The 22,484-nt window shown below is 38.5% G+C and overlaps 1 protein-coding gene across 8 annotated transcripts in view; it reads left to right on the top strand.

Annotated features, from left to right (window-relative positions):
• Positions 1-22,484, top strand: part of ppp2r5ca (protein phosphatase 2, regulatory subunit B', gamma a) — a 308,188-nt gene that overhangs the window by 272,741 nt on the left and 12,963 nt on the right. For 6 of the 8 annotated variants that reach the window (XM_078562375.1, XM_078562376.1, XM_078562368.1 and 3 more), the window contains 6 exons: positions 3,895-3,948; positions 4,734-4,904; positions 5,136-5,263; positions 7,026-7,127; positions 18,643-18,715; positions 20,451-20,516. In XM_078562375.1, the coding sequence (XP_078418501.1) occupies positions 3,895-3,948; positions 4,734-4,904; positions 5,136-5,263; positions 7,026-7,127; positions 18,643-18,715; positions 20,451-20,516 (594 nt within the window). The remainder of the gene's footprint in view (positions 1-3,894; positions 3,949-4,733; positions 4,905-5,135; positions 5,264-7,025; positions 7,128-18,642; positions 18,716-20,450; positions 20,517-22,484) is intronic. The other 2 variants (XM_078562370.1, XM_078562373.1) reach the window with 1 other exon arrangement.

The raw sequence follows: 22,484 nt of genomic DNA, 5'->3' as shown, positions 1-22,484 counted from the left end.
CTCACTCTCAAACTGAATGCTAAATTCTACCATGTTATGGCTGCTGTTTCCTAGGGGATCTTTTACTCTGAGATCATTTATTAAACCTGCCTCATTACACATTATCAGATCCAAAATAGCTTGATCCCTGGTTGGATCCACAACATATTGTTCTAGGAAACTGTCCCGAATACACTTTATGAATTCTTGTTTGTGGCTACCTCTGTCAATTTGATTTTTCCAATCTACTTGAAAATTAAAGTCACTCATGATTAATGTACTGCCTTTTTTATATGCCCTCATTATCTCCTGATTTATTCTGTCCTACAGTATAGCTACTGTTAAGGGGCCTATAGACTACTCCCACCAGTGTCGTCTTCCCCTTGTTGTTTCTTACCTCCACTCATATGGATTCTACATCTTCCGATCTATTATACTTATTCCACCTCCTACTAACAAAGCTACCCCACTTCCTGCCTGTCCTTTCAAAAAAGTCACATATCCCTGAATATTTAGTTCCCAGCTTTGATCTTCTTGTAACCATGTCTCCATAATGGCTATAAGATCATACCTGTTAACTTCTATTTGTGCCATTAATTCATTTATTTTGTTCTGAATACTGTGTGCATTTAAGTAAAGAGCCGTTAATTTTGCCTTTTTATCATTTTTTTTCCCTCTTTGACCCTGTTTGCTGCTTTTTTTTATGTTTGTACATTCTATCCCTTCTTGTCATACTCTGGGTATCATTACCTAAATAGCTGCCCTGCAATGCTGCCATATCCTTTTGCTTTGTAAGCTTGCGTATCCCTCTCCAGAATATAATGCAGAATATCATTATGGAATTTCAAGTTGCAAATACTTTACAAACCAACTAGGAATCCTGCGATTGTGATGTGACTTTTTATAATTATCTTTATTGAAGGAGAAATGTTGTACTTGTTGTGATCAGTTTTTTGGAAAAGAATTTCAACAAAAAATTACTTTTGCTTTTAACTTTGTCAAAAATGGAGAGCCTTGGGTGTCACAGTATTTTAAATTTAAATAAGGATAAGCTTAAATCACTCAGCCTGTGATTCATTTTTCAAAACATGAAACAATGACTTTTTGTGAAATTTGATAATGGGACCACTATCTTCAGACTGCTTGAAGTGGGGAACAGGAACTGCATCCCAAGCCCCCTACCCCGTAGCCTTACAAGCATACAGGAAAAGAATGCGTTGCTCTTCGTTTTAAGTTAGAATAAAAAATACAATTTTGTAATCCCAGTGGCTCCCACAGAATTGTAGTGGAGCAAGGGAGAGGGCAAATGATAGGTAATTGTGTTGTCTATGAAAACTTAACTTGAAGATTCCAATAATTATTATCCAACCTTCAAGTTTACCCCTCAATCAGATATTTAGCTCCGTTCAGGATAGACATGTTGGATTCTTTTATGTCATCAGGATATTGTACCACCTTATTAGCTTAAATGAATTTGCACATAGATTCTACTCTCTTCTGCCATGCCTTACTAGCAGAATTTTCACAAATTGCACAACCACACCTCCCTTAAAAGAGAGGGTGAAGCAGCAATTGTGTTTGAGGAGGTGGTGGTGTAATAATTGGATTGGTTAAACATAGTGAGGGAGTTATTAAATTGTTTAGAATTCTTGAAAGTGGATAAGTCACAAGGCCCAAATGCACACTTCCCAGGCTAAGAGAGACAAGGAAAATAATTAGCTAAGGAGATTCTGACCATCATTTTCCAATTGTCTCTGGCTAAAGACTTGGTGCCAGAGGACTGGAGGAATGCTAACATTGCACTGCTCTTTGAGAGAAAGGGACAGCCCAAGTAATTACAGGCCAGTCGGCCTAACCTCAGTGGCAAACAAATCATTGGAAAAAATTCTGAAGGCCTGTATAAATCAATATTTAGAAAGGCGTGGACTACTCCAAGATGGTCAGCAAAGATTTGTTAAGGGAAGGTCATTCCTGACTAACTTGATTGAACTTTTTTTAAGGATGGTCGAAGAGGGTGATGCTTTTGATGTAGTCTGCATGCTTTTGACATGGTTCCATAAGATGGATTGATCAGAAAATCAAAAGCTTTTGAGATCCAAGGGAAAGTAGCAAGTTGGATCCAAAATTGACTGAGTGACAGGAAACAAAGGGTAACGGTTGACAGGTGTTTTTGTCACAGGAGGGCTGTTGCCATTGGATGTCCAATGGCTTAGTAGTAGATTCATTATTTTTCATGGCGTATATCAATGATTTAAACATAAATGTAGGGAGCATGATTAAGAAGTTTGCAGATGATCCAAAAATTTTCTGTGTGGTTGAAACTGAGGAAGAAAGTTGAACGCTGCAGGAATATATCAATGAACAGGTCAGTTGGACAGAAAAGCAGCAAATGGAATTCAACCCAGAGGAGTGTGGTGTAGGCAAGGGAGGACATCATAAATGGTAGGATATTGAGAAGTGTGGAGAGACCTTGGAGTGCTAGTCCACAGGTTCTTGAAAGTAGCAGGACAGGTAGATAAGGTGGTTAAGAAGGCATATGGGATACCTTCCTTCATTGGCCAAGGCGCGCAATAAAAGAACAGGGAGATTATTCTAGAACTATAGGAATCCTAGTTAGACTGCACCTAGAGTACACATCTAATCACTGTACTACATGAAGGATGTTGGTATGGAGGAGATTTACAAGGATGTTGCCAGGAAAGAAGAATTTTAGCCCTGAGGAAAGATTGGATAGGCTGGGGTTGTTGCCTTTGGAATAGAGGAAGGTGAAGAGAGATTTAATTGAGGCATATTAAATTATGAGGTGCCTAGATGGAGTGGATAGGAAGGACTTATTTCTCTTAACAGAGGGCTAGAAAGATGATAGAGGAGTTCAGGAGTGCTTTTTTTCACCCAGAGGGTGGTAGATGTTTGGAGCTTGCTGCCTGAAAGGGTGACAGAGATAGAAACCCTCATCAGGTTCAAAAAAAGTATGTGGATAAGCACTTGAGGTGCTGTAGCCCACAGCTATGAACTAAGAGCTTGAAGGTGAGATTAGACTAAATAACTTTTTGTGGCTGGTGTGTACGCAATGGGCAGAATGGCCTCCTGTACTGTACATTTTTATGTTTCTAATTCATAGAAGTTGAAAGTTTGATTTTTCTTTTGCTGTACTCACTTTCAAAAAGCACTTGTGCCTTGGCTTTATTACTGATATGTTAGGCATGTTGAGTAGTGTGATGCAGCCACATAATATGAAATAAACTATGCTGCTAACTGAGTGATAGGATGGAATCTAATCTTGGGATAGTGTCAGATTCCAATGTTCTGTACCACAGTGGATTGCAGATTTGCACCCACACTTCTATACATTAGCTGTGCAGTTAGATGGATGCAAAATTGTTCCCAAAAGTAGGTAAAACTGGGAACCTAATTGCTTGCACTCAGTGTGTATGTTTTCCAGTATCCAACCAAAGAGTAGTTTGGTACAATTTGAAGCAGGTCATTTACTGAGGTGAAAATTACTCAGCACGAAGAGGACCCACCCTCCAGTCTTCCCTGGTCCCAGCCAGCTTTGTCTACACGCTAATATAGTATCAAATACTACTAAAGAAGTTGAAGTACAATAGAATACTGTACTGGAGCTATCTGATTCCAATAGGTAGCCCAGAATATGCTGGGATTTCTGTAGAGCTTTGCCATTGCCTAGGCAAATGCTTGCTTCTAACATCTAAATTCAGAAATGTTGAATTCTGTCAAGGGCATTTCCTTCTCTCAATTTTCAACACTGACTCCACATACATTTATACATCTGTTTGAAACATATATCCTCCTGTGTGATTCGTCACTTATCAGACAGAAATTATGAAAATTAGTGCATATAAAAGGAGATATAATATGTAATGTTTTAACCTGTTGATTCTTTCCTTCATTTAGCTGGCATACTGTGTGGTGCAGTTCCTTGAAAAAGACAGCACTCTTACTGAACCTGTGAGTTTGCCATAATATTTTATAATATGTGCTTACATTTCTTGTGAAAGGGGTTATTCTGTTTTGTTTGAAGATTTTCAAGAATGCATTTTTGGAAATGCCTAATTATTTTTAAGTGTTCATAATGTGTTCTAAATTTATTTATGAAATACTTAGCATCCTGAGCTTGCACTTCCATTTAAATAAATATCAGAATTAAATTTTAGTTGATCTGTTCTAATTTGGTTAACCTGTTTTAAAAATCCGCTGTGATGAGTATTATGTATTTTGGTTAGAGTTTTACTATCATAAGCAGGTCATGATTTCTGCCTTGGAAAATCTTAGTTCTAATTGCATTAATTACCTTTTCACCCCCATATCAATAGGAAATATGCTCCAGTTAATTGGTGTGCTTATTGCTATATAAAATGCATTTATTGGATAGTATGCAAAATATCTAATGTAGTGAGAGGTTTCTTATTTAAAGAACAGTGGCTACTAATTAGATGTGCAAAATACATGGTGGTTATATGGCTTCATTGGACCATTGCATGATGCTGTTCGTGCCAGCTGATAATCATAAAATAGTCTCAGAATGCTGAAAGATGTCACTTCATGGCTGTCAGCGGAAAACAATCAATGTTGAGATACAATCGTTGTATTGAAAACAAGTAGTTTCACAGCCTAGTTTAATTATCCGTTTTCATTCAAAAGCTGAACTTTTCTTATATTGGCTACTCTAAGGTTCTTGATGTGTTTCAGAATTTTCAGATTATTCAGCTCCAACACAGTTTTGACTTTTCTAGGTTGTTATGGCATTGCTCAAGTACTGGCCAAAAACCCACAGTCCAAAGGAAGTGATGTTTCTAAATGAATTGGAGGAGATTTTAGATGTAATTGAACCATCAGAATTTGTAAAAGTCATGGAGCCCCTATTTCGACAGCTGGCTAAGTGTGTTTCCAGTCCACATTTTCAGGTGAGCAGTAAGTTGTATAGAAAATAATTTGGATAATTCTCATGCTTTCACATTAATGCAAGCTAATTTAAAGCAAGAAGCATGACAGTGACCAAACTATTAAAATGGACTGTATGAAGTAATAAAGGTTTACGTTTATCTTTTCCGTATAAAAATGTTTTAATTTCTTTTAGTTGCAAGTAGTGTCCACTACAATTTTATTCTAGTTTTGGTCTGCATTCTTTGATCTAGGTGGCAGAACGAGCCTTGTATTATTGGAATAATGAATACATTATGAGTCTAATCAGTGACAATGCTGCCAAGATCTTGCCCATTATGTTCCCGTCCCTATACCGTAATTCAAAGACTCATTGGAACAAGTAAGTGGACCACTGTATTATGTTATCCCTAGCTTTTCATAAGCTTATGTAAAAAGAAAAATAATTTCTTTTGAAATAAATTGTAATACTAAAATAGTTCAATGAAGAATAATAAAGGCACAAATATTAATAAGAAATGTTTTTCTGATTTTGATTTTCACACTGTGGTATATTGATTATTAAAATTGATAATTAAATTCACATGAAATAATTCCATGTTTTTATTCCGGCAACTTGGAGCATAAATATTCTATTTATATATTTTAATTATCTAACTGGGTAGTTTTAAATTTTGCAAGACGTTGTTTCATGCAAATAAGCTGAAAACACTTCTATAGGAACAGAAGAAGGCAATTCAGCCGCTCAACCTGGAGTCTGTTCCAGCATTCAGTTAGATCATGGCTGATCTGTTCCTCAACACCACTCACCTGCCTTGGCCCATATTGCTCAATACCCTTATCTGACAAAAATCTATTGACCTCAATTTGGAAAGTTTCAATTGATCCAATCTTTTGGATTTGCAGCCACAATTTTTTGGAGGGAGAGTTCCAGATTTCTACTTTTTGTGTGGAGAATTGCTTCCTGATTTCACTCCTGATTGGCCTGACTAATTTTCAGATTATGCCTCCTGTTCTTGATTTTCCCCGTCAGAGGAAATCATTTCCCAGTCAACTCCTTTTATCATTTTAAACATGTCAATTGGATCGCCCCAAGTCTTCCAAACTCCAGGCAATGCAAGCCAAAATTTTGTAACCTGGCTTCATAATTTATCCCTTTTAAACCCTGGTATAATTCTGGTGATTCAGTGCTGTCCTGCCTCCCAATTTGTATTTGCCAAATTAAGTAGATTGGAGTTCAGTATTCAATAGTACTGAATTAAATCCCACTTTAAAGTATGGCTAATTCCATAATAGAAGGCAGAGAGAGGATCTGTTCTGAACATTGCTATATAGGTCCTCCATATACATTTGAAAGTTTAAAATAAACTTGCTGCTTGCAGGCGACCATTTAGGAGCACACAGCATACGTTCAAAATTTCTCAAAATATTTTTAAAGTTTAATTTTAAGCATGTAATTTTGGCCCTAATTGCTGATTACCATAATTGAAAATTGCCTGGAAACGGTAGTACTCTGATGCTGTTTAGATGCAATTTTCATGGAGTAATACAAGTTCCTGGATTTGCTAGCTATGCAATTAGATAGAAAACACATTTGTTGGGTTTTTTTTCAGTTCCTGTGATCTGTAGCTTTAAATGTTTTTGATGCAATAGTTTTAAACTTTTAAAATTTAAATTTTAAAATTTATTTCTTTTTGGCCTTGCGCTGTGTGTAGGGAAATTTGATAGACCGGTTTGAAAGTATATGTTAACAGCAAAGTGAGATTTTGACATTATTTTCGGTAACTTATAAAGTGAACTTGCACATTATTATAAATGGAAATAGAACTACTAAAATATTTCTGTTTTAGAAGTATGATACTGTTACATTTAGTGTTATTACAAATCAGTATTTTAGATTATTCTCAACTGAAAACGTTGGGGGTAATTTTTGTCTCACCCGCCCGGTGGAAAAATTGGGCAGGCGAAAGCAGGACTTTTAACGTCATATTTATTAATGTGCACTTCAAATTCTGAATAAGATATACACATTTTTAGTTCCACAATATAGTTAATGTTTTGTAATCACCTAATATAGGCCTATTACATGGAGGAGAGCACTGTTAAGCATACTTGAGGTTTAATTAAATGTTTTATGAATATAGGACTATCCATGGATTAATCTACAATGCTCTGAAACTCTTTATGGAAATGAATCAGAAACTATTTGATGACTGCACCCAACAGTTCAAAGCAGAAAGGCAAAAGTAAGTTTAAACTGTATCTATCCATCTATCTAACTCTGTGTACAGATCTCGCACAAAGTTGTTTACCATGCATTTGATGTCATACAGTTCTTGCACAGTTGGCCTAAGCTTGTATTCTTAAAACAACAAACAACAAAAGAATCCGTGGTGAATGCACCAATCAGCAAACAGAACAGTACACCGTTCCCCAAAGTTTATTTTATAAAACATATATTTGCATCAATTTAAATAAAATGGGCTAAACTATGGGGAAGCAGGATCTGTAAGGTGAAAATGAAGTAAATATTAGCAAGTAAAATGGTCTCCAGTTTCTGTGGTGTTCTGTATACCGGGGATGCACTCTTTATAAAATATAAGCATAAAGGTTGAAGAGAGCTCCAAAGGGAGCATAGCTGGCCTGCAAAATAAATAATATGCTCAACTGTAAAAGTCTGGGAGAGGTATGTAGGCTGTACCTGGGATGTTGATTGGCTCTGCAGTCATCCTTCTCCCTCTGTACTTGAACGGAATATGACTTGTCACATAGTCTTTAGTCCCACTTAAGCTGAGCCTTTGTGGCTATCTCTATTATTTCTGGAAGCTAGTTTGGTGACATACTTCTGGCCCCAATTGGAAATCATGGAGAGAGTTACCATAGCGGAACTGGGTATCTATGACACTTGATATTGGGTCTTATGAGTAAAAGATACAGCATGATGTAGGTCAGCTGAGATAAAGCTAGAAAATAAACAGAAGTATGGGCAATAATGATAGTAAGTGATAGGCGAGGTAAGTGAAAGTAGAAGTAGTTACATTCTAAAGGCAAAATTCCTGATAAACCACTTTCCATAAAAGATGTAAGAACATAAATAGGAGCAGGAGTAGGCAATTTGCCCACTCAAACCTGCTCCATCATTCAATAAGATCATGGCTGATCTGATTGTGGCCTTAACTCAATTTTCCTGTCTGCCCACCAATCCCCCACCAACCCATGACTCCCTTATCAAAAATCTATGAAACTTGGCCTTGAATATATTCAATGATTCAGAGTCAACTGGGGAAGAGAATTCTAAACAATAACAATCCTCAGAGAGAAGAAATCCCTCCTCTTAAATGGGAAACCCCTTATTTTGAAACTGTGTCCCCTAGCCCTACATTCCCCCACAAGAGGAAAATATTATCTCAGCATCTACCCAGTCAACCCCCCTCAGAATCGTATATATTTCAATAAGACCACCTCTCATCCTTCTAAACTCCAATAAGTATAGGCCTAACTTGCTCAACCTTTCCTCATAAGGCAAACCTCTCATCCCAGGAATCAACCTAGCAATCCCTCTCTGAACTGCTTCCAATGCAAGTATGTCATTCCTTAAGTAAGGTAACTAAAACCGTAGCAGTAACCTAGGTGTGTGCTCACCAATACCCTGTACGTTTGTAGCAAGACTTTCCTACTTTTATACTCCATCCCCCTTACAATAAAGGCCAATATTATGTTTCCTCATTACTTGTTGTAACTGCATGCTGACTTATTGTGATTCATGCACAAGGACACCCAGCTCCCTCTGCACTGCAGCATTCTGCAGCCTCAAATAATATTCTGCTTTCTATTCTTCCTGCCAAAGTGGACAACCTCACATATTCCCACATTATACTACATCTGCCAAATTTTTATCCACTCACTTAACCTGTCTATATTTCTTTGCAGACTCTTTGTATCCTCCTCACCACTTGCTTTCCTACCTATCTGTGTATTGTCAGCAAATTTGTATATGCTACAGTCTGCCCCTGCATCCAGATCATTAATATAGATCGTAAACAGTTGAGGCCCCAGCACTGATTCCTGTGGCACTCCACTAGTTAGTTTGGCATCCTGAAAATGACCCATTTATCCCACCTCTGTTTCCTGTTAGCTAGCTAGCCCCCCATCCATGCTAATATATTACCCCCAACTTCATATGCTCTTGTCTTGTGTAGTAACCTTTTATGTGATACCTTATCAACTGCCTTCGGAAATCCAAATACACTACATCTACTGGTTGCCCTTTATCCACCCTACTTGTTACCTCCTCAAAGCACACTCATACATTTGTCAGACATGATTTCCCTTTCACAAAAGCATGTTGATTCTGCCTGATTGTGTTATGATTTTCTAAATGCCCTGCTTACACCCCTTTAATAATGGATTCTAGCATTTTCCCAATTAAAGACATTATCTAACTGATCTATAAGTTTCCTGCTTTCTGTCTCACTCATTTCTTGAACAGAGGTATCATATTTGTGGTTTTCCAATCAGCTGGGACCTTTCCAGAATCTAGGAAACTTTGGAAGATTGCAACCAATGCATCCATAATCCCTGCAGCAACTTCTTTTTAAGACCCTAGGATACAGGCCATCAGGTCCAGGGGGCTTGTCAGCCTTAAGTTCCCTTAGTATTGCCATTTTCCAGGGAGGTGATGGCGCAGTGATATTGTCACTGGAACAGAGACCCAGGTTCGAATCCCGCCACGGCAGATGGTGGAATTTAAACTCAATGAAAATCTGGAATTAAAAGTCTAATGATGACCATGAAATCATTGTCAATTGTTGTAACCCACCTGGTTCACTAATGTCCTTTAGGGAAGGAAATCTGTCATCCTCACCTGGTCTGGCCTGCACGTGACTCCAGGCCCACAGCAATGTGGTTGACTCTTAAATGCCTCTGACTAGCAAGCCACTCAGTTGTAACAAGCTGTTATAAAGTCACAAAAAAGGAATGAAACCGGACAGACCACCTGGTATCGACCTAGACACTGGAAACAACAACAGCAATCTCAGCCCTGTCGACCCTGCAAAGCCCTCCTTACTATAACATCTGGGGGCTAGTGTCAAAATTGGGAGTGCTGTCTCATAGACTAGTCAAGCAACAGCCTGACATAGTCCTCACAGAATCATACCTTCTCTCCCTTTACCACCAACCCACAGTAGCAGCAAGATGCACTGCAGGAATTCACCAAGGCTCCTTCGACAGCAACTTCCAAACCCACGACCGCATCCATCTAGAAAGATAAGGGCAGCAGATAGATGGTAACACCACCATCTGGAAGCTCCCCTCCAAGTCACTCACCGTCCTAACTTGGAAATATATCACCGTTCCTTCACTGTTGCTGGGTCAAAATCCTGGAACTCCCTTCCTAACAGCACTGTGGGTGTACCCACACCATGTGGACTGCAGTGATTCAAGAAGGCAGCTTACCACCACCTTCTCAAGGGCAACTAGGGATGGGCAATAAAGACTGACCCAGTCAGCGAAGCCTACATCGCATGAATAAAAAAAAAAATACTTTTTCTCTAGTGATTGTTTTAACTTCAACCCCCCCCCTTTTGCCTCTTGATTTCCTACTGTTCTTCAGATGCTTTTTGTGTTTTCTACTGTGAAATACATAAGACCATAAGATGTAGGAGCAGAAGTAGGCCATTCGGCCCATCAAGTCTGATGGCTGATCTGATAATCCTCAACTCCACTTTCCTGCCGATTCCCTTACTGATTAAAAATCTGTCTATCTCTGCCTTGAACACACTAAACAACCCAGCCAATACAGCCCTCTGCGGTAAAGAATTCCACAGATTGACTACCCTCATGAGAGAAGAAATTCCTCCTCATCTCTGTTTTAAGTGGGCACCCCCTTTGAGATTATGCCCCTGGTCCTAGACTCTCCCACAAGGGGAAACAGCCTCTCAGTATCTACCCTGTCAAGCCCCCTAAGAATCCTATATGTTTCATTAAGGTCGCCTCTCATTCTTCTAAACTCCAATGAGTACAGGTCCAACTTACTCAGGCTCTCCTCATAAGAAAATCCCTCCATCCCCGGGATCAACCTAGTGAATCTTCTCTGGACTACCTGTATGCCAGTATATCTTTTCTTAGATAAGGGAACCAAAACTGTTCATAGTATTCTAGGTGTGGTCTAACTAGTGCCTTGTATAGTTTTAGCAAGACTATTTTTATACTCCATTCCCTTTGAAATAAAGGCCAACATTCCATTTGCCTTGCCTATTACCTGCTGAACTTGTATGCTAGCTTTTTGGGACTCATGCATGAGAACTCCCAAATCCCTCTGTGCTGCAGCTTTCTTCAGTCTTTCTCCATTTGAATAATATTCAGCTCCTCTATTCTTCCTGCCAGAGTGCATAACCTCTCACTTTCCCACATTACTTTCCATCTGCCATGTTTTTGCCCACTCACTTAACCTGTCTGTATCCCTCTGTAGACTCTTTGTGTCATCCTCACCACTTGCCTTCCCACCTATTTTTGTGTCATCTGCAAACTTGGCGGTAGTGCATTCATTTCCCTCATCCAAGTCATTAACATATATTGTAAATAATTGTGGTCCCAGCACTGATCCTTGTGGTACTACTCCACTACAGGTTGCCATCCTGAAAATGCCCCCATATCCCAACTCTCTGTCTTCTATTAGTTAGCCAATCCTCTATCCATGCTAATATACTACTCCCAACACCATGGGCTCTTATCTTATTAAGTAGCCTTATGTTTGTTGCCTAATCGAATGCCTTTTGGCAATCCAGATATATTACATCTTCTGGTTCCCCTTTATCTATCCTGCTTGTTATCTCCTCAAAGAATTCTAATAAATTTGTCAGGCATGATTTTCCCTTCATGAAGCCATGCTGACTCTGTTTGATTATATTATGCATTTCTAAATGCTCTGTTATTACGTCCTTTATAATAGACTCTAACGTTTTCCCAATGACAGATGTTAAGCTAACTGGCCTATAGTTACCTATAACTCCCCTTTTAAATAAGGGTGTTACATTGGCAGTTTTCCAATCCCCTGAGACGTTTCCAGAATCTAAGGATTCTTGGAAAATTGCTACCAGTGCACCCACTACCTCTGCAGCTACTTCCTTTAATATGCTAGGATGCAGCCCATCAGGTCCAGGGGACTTATTGGCCTTTAGCCTCATTAGTTTCCCTCGTACATTTTCTCTAGTGATAGTTATTGTATTTATTTCCTCCCCCTCCTTTGCCCCTTGATTATTTAGTATTTTTGGTATGTCTTCTACCAGGAAGACCGATGCAAAGTATTTATTCAACTCCTCTGCCATTTCCTGGTTCCCTATTATTATTTCCCCAGCCTCATTCTCCAAGAGGCCTATGTTCACTTTGGCCTCTCTCTTCCATTTTATATATTTAAAGAAGTTCTTACTGTCTGTTTTTATATTACTTCCTAGTTTACCCTCAAAGTTTATTTTCTCCCTCTTTATTATTTTTTTGGTCATCTTCTGTTGGTTTTTAAAACTTTCCCAAACCTCTGGCTTGCCACTAATCTTTGCCACATTGAATGTTTTTTCTTTCAATTTGATACTGTCCTTAAGTTCCTTGGTTAACCATGGTTGGTTTATCCCTCTCCTACAATCCTCCTTCCTCACTGGGATATATCCTTGTTGCGAGTCATGAACTATTTTTTTAAATGTCTGCCATTGTTCATCAACTGTCTTTTCTGCTAAACTCCTTTCCCAGTCCACTCCAGCCAACTCTGCCCTCATTCCTTTGTAATTACCCTTATTTAAGTTTAGCACATGTTCAAAAGGCGTGAGATCAGTACAGTAGAGAGAAATGATCTCAGTTCAGAAGTTCAAGATGCAGAATCAGTTTGGGCGGAAAGAAGAAATAGTATTGGAGAGAAGTCACCGGTGGGAGTAGTCTTTACACCCTGTAACAGTAGCTATACAGGACAGATTATACATTAATTGTATAATCCTCTGCTATTTTCTTGATTCCCATTATTAATTCTCCAGTCTAATTAAGCAATCAATGCTCTTTTCCTTATTATATACTTGTAGAATCTTTTATTTCTGTATTATATTTCTTGCCAGTTTTCTCATACTCCAATTTGCCCCTTTTTGGTCATTCTTTGCTGGTCTCTAAAACTTCTGGCCTACCGCTAATCTTCATCGCATTTTAATTTGATACCACCCTTAACTTCCTTAGCTAGCCATCTTTTTGGTAGTCTTTTTGGTAGTCTTTCTCAATTAAATATATCTTTGTTGAGAGTTATGAAATATCTCCTTAAATGTCTGCCACTGCTTCTCTACCGTCTTACTTTTAACCAATTTATCCACTCCACTTTAGCCACCTCTGACTTCCTACCCTTGTAATTACCCTTATTTAAGTTGTGGACCCACATTTGTCACTGTCAAACTGAATGCGATTCTATCATGTTATGATTACTGTTGCCTAGAGGATCCTTTACTGTGAGGTCTTTAATCTCGTATCATTACACTTTACCAGGTCTGAAATAGTTTTTGAACGTATTGTTCTAAGAAACTGTCCTAAATACGTTCTATGAATTCATCCTGCTGGTTACCTTTGCCAATTTGATTTGTCTAGTCGATGTGAAGATTAAAGCCACCAACTTGCAAGCCTCCAATTAATGTATAATCTGTCCTGTATAGCTACTGTTACAGGGTGTAAAGACTACCCCCACCGGTGACTTCTCTCCAATACTATTTCTTCTTTCCGCCCAAACTGATTCTGCATCTTGAACTTCTGAACTGAGATCATTTCTCTCTATTGTACTGATCTCATACTTTTATTAACAGAGCTAACCCACCTCTTCTTCCTTTCCTCCTGGCCTTCCAAAATGTCAAATACCCTTGAATATTCAGGTCCCAGCCTTGATCACCTTGCAACCATGTCTCTGTAATGGCTATCATATCATACCCATTTGTTTCTATTTGTGGTATCAATTTATCCATCCCGTTATGAAAATTGTGAGCATTTGGATAAAGAGTCTTTAATTCTGTCTTTTTTTCGTTTTTTGCCTACTCTGGCCTTATTTGCTGGTGCACTCTATCCCTTCCTGTTACACTCTGGTTATTATTACCCATATCGTCACCCTGCACCATTTGCCCTGTCCTTTCTCTTCAAATTTTTAAATCTTCTCCCATGTGAACCCTAACCCCCTGCCCCCTATTTAGTTTAAAGCTCTCTCTACAGCTCTAGTTAGCAATTTGCCAGAACACTGTTCCCAGCATGGTTCTGGTGAAGACTGTCCCAACAATACAGCTCCCTCTTTCCCTAGTACTGATGCCATTACCCCACTAAGCAAAACCCATTTCTGCCACACCAACCTTTGAGCTGTGCATTGAACTCTCTAAGCTTTCTTACCCTGTGCCAATATGCTTGTGACTCAGGTAGTAATCCAGAGGTTATTACCTTTGTGGTTCTGCCTTTTAATTTGGCCCCTAGCTGCTCTTGCTCCCTCAAAAGACCCTCCTCCTTCGTCCTACCTATATTGTTGGTACTCAAGTGGACCAGAATAACTGGATCCTTCCCTTCCCAATCCAAGTTCCGCTCCAGCCCCAAAGAGATGTCCTTAACCCTGGCACTGGACAGACAACACAGCCTTGGGGACTTGCGCTCTTGGCTGCAAAGAATCTTATCTATCCCTCTAACTATACTGTACCTTATTACAATACATTCCTTTTTACCCCACCCCCCACTTGAAAGGCCCACTGCACCACAGTGCCGTGGTCAGTTGGTGCCTCCTGCCTGCAGTCCCTGCTCTCATCCATACAAGCTGCAAGAACCTCGAACCTGTTGGACAATTGCATGGGCCAAGGCCTGTCGAGTGCTACTTTCTGGATCCCTACACCTGCCTCACTCACAGTCATATCCTCCTGTCCCTGACTATGGACGAAGTTCGAAGTACTTAGCCTAAGAGTTTTGACTATCCCCTGGAACGAATTCTCCAGGTAACTATCCCCCTCCCTGATGCATTGCAGACTGCAGCTCATCAACTCTTGAGCTGAATTTTCTGAAGCTCCAGACACTTATTGTGAATCACACAGATGTCCACCAGCATTCACGTGCTATAGCTGCTACACATTTACCTGCCCTGTTGCCTTTACTGTACTTTAAAACATCTCTAAATGATTACCTGTAGTTATATCAATTGATTTAACTGGCTAAACTAGAAATTTAATGCAATACCAGTTTAAACTACTGTCCCCATTTATAGAGAGAAAAAAAACTTTACCTGCTTACCTAATTAATGCTTCCAGGTTTCAGCTCTCGCGTCCTGCTGCTGGCCTCTGGCTCTTTCTCGCTCAGACCACTCCATTTTTTGTAAAAGGCCAGAACAGCACCGAATTCCAACTCTTACCAAATTCCCAACCTCTCAGTCTTCTTGACCTGCACTCAGTCACAAACTGCTATCTTTGTGCTTGCTTACCTCGTGCACTTAGCAAGACCACCTGCATTTATATTGGCTGAAATTCTGCAGAGCTGAGTCAGGCATTGCTGGCTAGAGAAACTAATCTTAACTAACTACCTAATTAATTAACTAACTGTAGCTGCCTCTTTAGGGAGCTTGTTTATCCCTGACTAAGACTGAAGGAACCTTAAGTTTAACAGTAAATGGTAGTTATAAATTTTGAATGTAAACTTGACAAGTTTTTAGAAAGAGATTAACCCTTAAAATTTCCTCACTTACCAAATTCCCAAGCTCCTACTCTCTCTGCTGCACGTCAAGTCATAAGCTGCTACCTTGATGCTTGCTTCAGTTTCAAAACATTAGAGAGCAAGAGTTGTAAGGAGTTATGCATCTAAATGGCTGGAAGGAAGGCGAGGGACAAAAGGTGGGATGAGGAAGTCTAGCAAGGGTGTGGAGATGACGTGTAATATTTAAAAGAGCCTTATTGGAATCTTCTATCATACCACCTACAAAAATAACAAATTCTACAGACACTACAATGGGTTTTTCCTGTAGGAGAAAGTTTATAGAAAAGTTCTGTTGAAACATGCACCGTGACAATTTATTTTTAAATATAAAATAGAGATATCCGTTCATGCCTTCCCTTGAATGTCGCTAAGAGACTGAAAGCTAAATATATCATACCCACAGAGATCTACTGTCTTTATGAAAAAGTCTAATAAATCTGTGACACATGATCCTTCCCACAAATTCATGCTGATTCCTCCTTGCCATGCCTGGCCATTTGTTTCATTGTTCCCCTTCATGTTAGGATATGTTCTAATAATTTCCCTATAACACATCTTAGGCTCACTGGTTACTAATTTCTTGAGTCAATTTTATTTTCCTTTTTAAACTTTGCTGCTTTGTTAGCTACTTTCCAATCCATAAGCACTATTCCCATTTCTAATGAAGGGCTTGATTAGTTTTGTTAGCTGGCACCTTAAATATCCTTATGTGACGTTCACCTTGAGGTGGCGCATTGTCTTTAATTACCTCAGCCTATTTATTGGTGTTGCTGTTCTGTGAAATCTTTGTTTCTTTTGTAGCAGCCATCTCAACCAACTATCTGCCTCCCCTCACCCAATGACTGTACTTCCACCTTTCTCCTTGCCTGTGCCCCTGTGCTCTTTCAATGTAGATGTATTTATAAAAATAGATGACATTTCATTTCAATTTCCTAGCAATCCAGGTTTGGCCAGCTTTTCAGTCTCCTTTATGTTTTATATTCACCTTGGCCCATTTTGCTACCAATGGCCTTAAATTTTGCATGATATCTTTTATTGCCCTTAATCCCTCCAATATATTTTTGAGAGACATATTAGTCTTTATTTTCCACCTAGTGGTATATATTTATTCTGTAATGTATGTAGTAAGATGACATGAGGATCAAGGTTATTATTTTTCTCCTCTAAGAGCATTATCAAGTTCACTTTCCTTAGCCTACCTTCATTCTTTCAAAATCTGACCGTATAAAGTTGAATGCTTCTATTGAAGTGATTTTTGACTAATTCTTGGATCATCACTATGTATGGATTTTCAGAAGGCTTATGGTCTCCCAAAAACTCATCAGAAAAATTCTGGCCTACTGTATAAGTAGGACTGTGCACTTTTACTCAACAAGTTATAATATGGAACGCACTGCCTGAGGAATGGTGGAAACAAGATCAGTAGTTACTTTCAAAAAGATATTGAATAAATATATGAAGGGGAAAAATTTGTGAAAGATATGAGGAAAGGGCAAGGAATGTGGGACAAATTGGATAGCTCTTTCAAAGCCAGTACAAGAACAGTGGGGTGAGTGATCCTCTTGAGGTGTAACATTCTGTTATATATTTGGAACATTAATTGGTGTTGACGGTAATTGGAGTTGTGGTATTAGGTGTTTGAATTATAGATTTAAAGTGGCCAAAACCTGGCCTGCCTTTGCATTCAGTATATAGAAATGATTTGGATATAGGCACAAAATTTCAAGCACAAAATAAAGGGTTTGGCAATTAGCAAAAAGGATTGTAAAGTACTCCAGGAAGTCACAGATAAGTTAGTTTAATGCGCAGAATAGTACCAGATATAATTTGTGATTTAATATGGTTAAGTATGAGGGAATAAATTATGGAAGGAAAACAAAGAACAGGAGAATATACTCAATGAAATCATGCTGAAGGGTGTGGATGGGAAATTAAATTTAGGTATTTAATATAATTTCCTTAAACTGAGACTAGGCAGCTGAAGTCATAAAGGCCAGCAACATTTTGGATCTAATAAATTAAATAATTTAATAGTATAATGTATGAGAGTCAAGGAATAATAAATTTGTGTGAAACAATGGTTAGTCATAGTATTGTGTGCAGTTTTGGGTGTCACAGTATTTAAAGGACATTAAAGCCATAAGGGAGCATGCAGTGTAAATTCACCACGGCAGTGTCTGAGATGGGAAACTACAGCTGTGAAGTTAATATACGTGACTATTTAGACCAGTGGTAGGCAGGGCAGCATGCGGTCCATCAGGGTTCTGAGTGTGGCCCGTGAGACATTTTGTTGAACGTTGCCCACGTGCAGGGTTGCTAGATTCCACTGGTTCCTGTCTGCGTAGTTTTTTCTGCAGGTATTACTAAAGTGATACGCACGCAAATCGAGGGCATATGAAGTGCGTGTTGATTGCGCACAACATTGACTGTGAAATCCCTCCCTCTGTGTCCAATCAAAGCACTGCTACGGTTCAATCGACACGCCCACAAATTTGTATTCATGGGGTCATGGTTAGTGCACATGCACAATTTCAAGCTTGCGGCCCACTGAGATGGAGGAGGGCCCTCGTGCGGCCCTCTCACTAGCCTAGGTTGCCCATAGTTGATTTAGCAGAGGAGGCAAAAGGGATACTTAATAGAAGCTTTTATAATTGTAAAAGATCTCAACAGTGAATAGAGGAAGACAGCTTCTGGTTGGGGAGGCAGTCATGAATAGGTCATTATTTAAAATTGGATAACTAGCACAGAAAGGTGAGAGCCAGATTTGGGTTGCTCTAACAAACAAAGAGCCAGCATAAATACAGTGGGCCACATGATGGCCGCTTGTGCTGTAAACTTCTTTGATTCCGTTCTTTTCACATCCACTAATAATATTTGGGCTCAATTTACGGACTATAGAGCAATACCACTGAAATTACCGGTGCTATTTTAACGCACTCCAGCCGTGCCTTATCTGAGATAAATTGTTACTTCAAACTATTGAACTGGTTTCCTTAGCTTTAAAACTTTCATTTTTGTTTTTGTAACGTTTAGGGAGAAAGCAAAGTTGAAAGAACGTGAAGAGGCTTGGCTCAAAATAGAGAATTTAGCCAAAGCAAACCCACAGGTATGTTTATATTATCACTGTTACAATACTGTCCATAGAGTAATATTTGAAGGTAATATGTGTTGCAGTAAACAACCTTCATAGCTATTTCTTATCAGCACAGGTGGGATTTGGATTATGTTAAGCTGATTGTTTACTTATGAAAATATTTTATCTGTAAGGACTAAGCTTATTGTGCGTGTTTCCAACCAAATTCAGAAATAGAATTAACATTGGATTGATTTGCTTTCTAAACTTTAGAAATTGAAGTCTGCTTTGTAAACTTGTACTGGTATCTGATTATAGATTTTAATTTTTTTTTAAAATAGAAGCATTTGAAACATTTTTTAGCTGGTATATTGTAATATCTACTGTCTTCAATTCCAACTGTTTATCCTGATTTGTCAGAATTACAGAAGTTGTTTTAAGTTCAGCCATGAAAACTGTGGTAGTGTTACAAACACATAAAAATGAACTTGAGAGAAGCCTTGTCACGCTCTTAACCTCTCTTTCTCCACCCCCTGTCTCCCCCCGCCCCCCCCTCCCCACCCCCCATGCCTGACCAACAATGTCACTACAGGTGTGATTAATGTTGTCAGCTCTCTCTCCATTCATTCATTTTATTTAAAATTGCTGGTAGATGACATTTAATTTGGAAATTCTTGAAAACTCCCATGTCATCTAATTTCTATGGGAATATACATTTAAAAACATGTCCTTTTGTACCTGTAGTGCCTGTTAAGCTATAAGTGGCAATGTGATGTCTTAAAGCATCAGAACTATTTAAAACACTTGATCTAAGGGCCCACTAGTATACAGTTTAAGTTCATTTTAACGCACTTTCTCTTTTCTCCACCCACCTTGGTGTTCCCTGAACATTAACTTCATGTTGCGTTGAGGCTTGCAGTCCTTTCTACAGTGCTTTGTGTATTCCGTATGAATCTCTTTCTAATCCTAAAATGGATGTTACGGGAAATATGCAGCAGACCTCTGGAATGACAGTTTTCCGGGATAGTGAAATTGACAGTGATCCACAAGCTGTGAATTTCAATGGCTGCGCACCCATCCGTTCTTCTCCACCCCCGCCCCTCAGGCCACCCTATAGTTAGATTATTTACCAGACATGCCAGTAGTAAATTGCTAATAGTATTCCTTTACTGCAAGCTTTCAGCCTTTCCTTCCCCATAATCTGACAGATTTCTGGCTTCCCAACCCCTTCTCCACCCAGTTTCCCTGCCTTGATCCACTTATTCCTCCCCCTGCACACACTTACCCCTCCCCCAGCTTGCTTGACTTGAATGGTGGAATTGACTCCTCATACGTAACATTATAAGAGGTCAACTAGTAAATTTTAAAAGCTCATATGTGACTGAACGGCACAGTAATTTCCTCCTTGTACCTGAGTAATACAGCCAAAACTAATTGAGTGAATGACTTGTTTCTTTCCAGTAAGGCCAAGTGAAATAACTGTGACCAATCTCAACCTAGTAGGTGTAGGCCCACAGAACAAAACTGCTGATAATTTAATACAAAGTTTCAGTTTACCCTTTGGAAATAAGAATACTGTCATCCATTTAGGAGCACCCTTCTGAAGTTGAGGTTGAATTCCATTGTTGGGAAAAGTAGAGGAAGATTTATTGTGCTTTGTTCCTGTGCTTTGCCTGACCTGAGGCTATTTGTCCATAAATACTGACATATCTCCAAGTCAAAAATGCTTTATTTTAACCAAACTTCATAAGTGACTTCCTTTCATCAGACACTGGGTTCCTTTCAAAACTGGCCATCCTGGGAACTGTCCATGTGCCCTGTCTCCAAAAACCAGGTAGGCACTTATATCAAAATGCACCAAAGCTTCAACTTTTTTTTAAAAAAATGTCTTGTGATTTTTAATTAGTAGCCCACTGAACAAATGAAATGTCTAATCATCTGGAACAGAGAAAGCTCTCCTTAGATACAAATTTGACACTCTTGCTAATGGCACATAGTGTTAGAAGTAAGGTCAGTGAGCTCAAAGGAAATACTCTGAACTACCACCTAACCTCCGTGCAGTCCAGAAAGTTGAATGTAAAGGATCAGCACAATTTTTTTCGTTATTTTTATTTATTTTTGTTGTAGTAAAATAAACCTTTCCATTTAGAATAATTAGTAATTGTCAGATTTCAAGATCCTTTGAACAAACATTTTTAATTTAGTGATATTTGCATGTCCTTGTGTACTTTCAATTTTGAATAGCTTTCTAACCATTAATCACTAGCTGTGCATTACTGAATAAAAGATTGAGGGTACACCTTGCAGTTTCATGTTCCTGACATGCAATGCCTTTGTGACTGGAATGTATAAGTGGTAAATTTATCATTTGTAGAGCTTACACCCATTCATTCAAAGTTGCCTAATTATAATTACGGATAAATTTATTTAAATACATTTTTAGCACAAATGATTTCAAAACAGGAATAGGCTGTATGCCCTTTTTTTAGTAATGGGAGTAATCTTCTGTACAGTCCTTTTTATATCAGGCTTAATGACAAGTAGCCTACTAATGTTCCCAAGTTCCAGTTTCAATCTTGAGGGTATTTTCAGGCAATTATTGTATTAAATATTGCATTTGTATATTGCCTTTCACAACCTTGAGACATCCCAAAGCACTTCATAGTGAATAAAGTACTTTTAATGTATATTCACTGTTGTAACGTACTTTTAAATGTTTTTCTCTATCCATGAATTTCATTAGTGCCACTTTATATCAGCTGGTATGAGGCGTGTTTTGCAACCATTGTTATGTTTTTATACTTGTGTCTTTTTATATATAAAAATGCTCCAAGTGACCAGAATGAGACCACGTAAAATTTCAGTCACTGGGACACGCAAGTTTGAAGGGGTTTTTGAACACTAAAGAAGAATTTGGCATTCCATTGTGGAGCTATTTAAATACTCATATTATGGAACATTTGTGAAAGGGAAAGTATGTACTTCTGTTTTGCATTATAAAAAAAAACAGATGAATTAGTGAGTTCTATTAGATAACAACCATAGATATTTTGCTAGAATTGTTTTACGACATGGTTATCAGCCCATGTTTAAACTAGAGTTGAACCTTTCAAGTTGTGTAATCTATTTAGCTACAATTTTGTTAGAATCCTGATTGGATCCTCCCACTAGATGCCCAGAGAGAAACTTATTCTGTTCACTTAATTTCCTCACCATGAACCAAAGGCACACATTAATTTGTAGGCTTTTTTTTAAACAAACATGCAAATAGGTTTCTGAAGCGGTAGGAAGGAGAGAGAAGTTGACATGAAAAAATTCAGTTCTCGGTACATCAGATAATATCATAAAGCTATTCTGGTTGAATACAAAAAACTTAACCATAACCCATATCTAAAATAGACTGGAGATGCTCTGGGCATTAAATCATTACTTTTCAGTGCATGTCCATGCATACAACAGAGAAAAACATGAGAACCCATAAACCAGCATGGACAAGTTCATTCAATACGTGTATTAATAAAAAAATGTAATTTACCAGAGTTGATACTTGCTGTATACCAAAAGGGAACATTTATTGATTAATTCTCATTGCAAAATCATTTTAATTGAATATTTATTATAACCTGGTAACAAATGTCTCTTCAGCTCTCCCTGCTCCCTCCCCCCACCTAGCACTATCAGTGTATGTATATCTGCCTAAATAAAGTTGTTCTAGTTCATATGCTGCAAGATGAATCACCTTGAATTTGGGAATTTGCTTTATAGAGGATAACAATAGTCTGTCTAGAGATAGAATGGCATT

Source organism: Cetorhinus maximus, chromosome 18 (assembly GCF_964194155.1).
Source record: "Cetorhinus maximus chromosome 18, sCetMax3.hap1.1, whole genome shotgun sequence".
Classification (NCBI taxonomy): domain Eukaryota; kingdom Metazoa; phylum Chordata; class Chondrichthyes; order Lamniformes; family Cetorhinidae; genus Cetorhinus; species Cetorhinus maximus.
The sequence above is the reverse complement of the archived record's forward strand: the minus strand, read 5'-3'. Positions and strand labels throughout refer to the sequence as shown.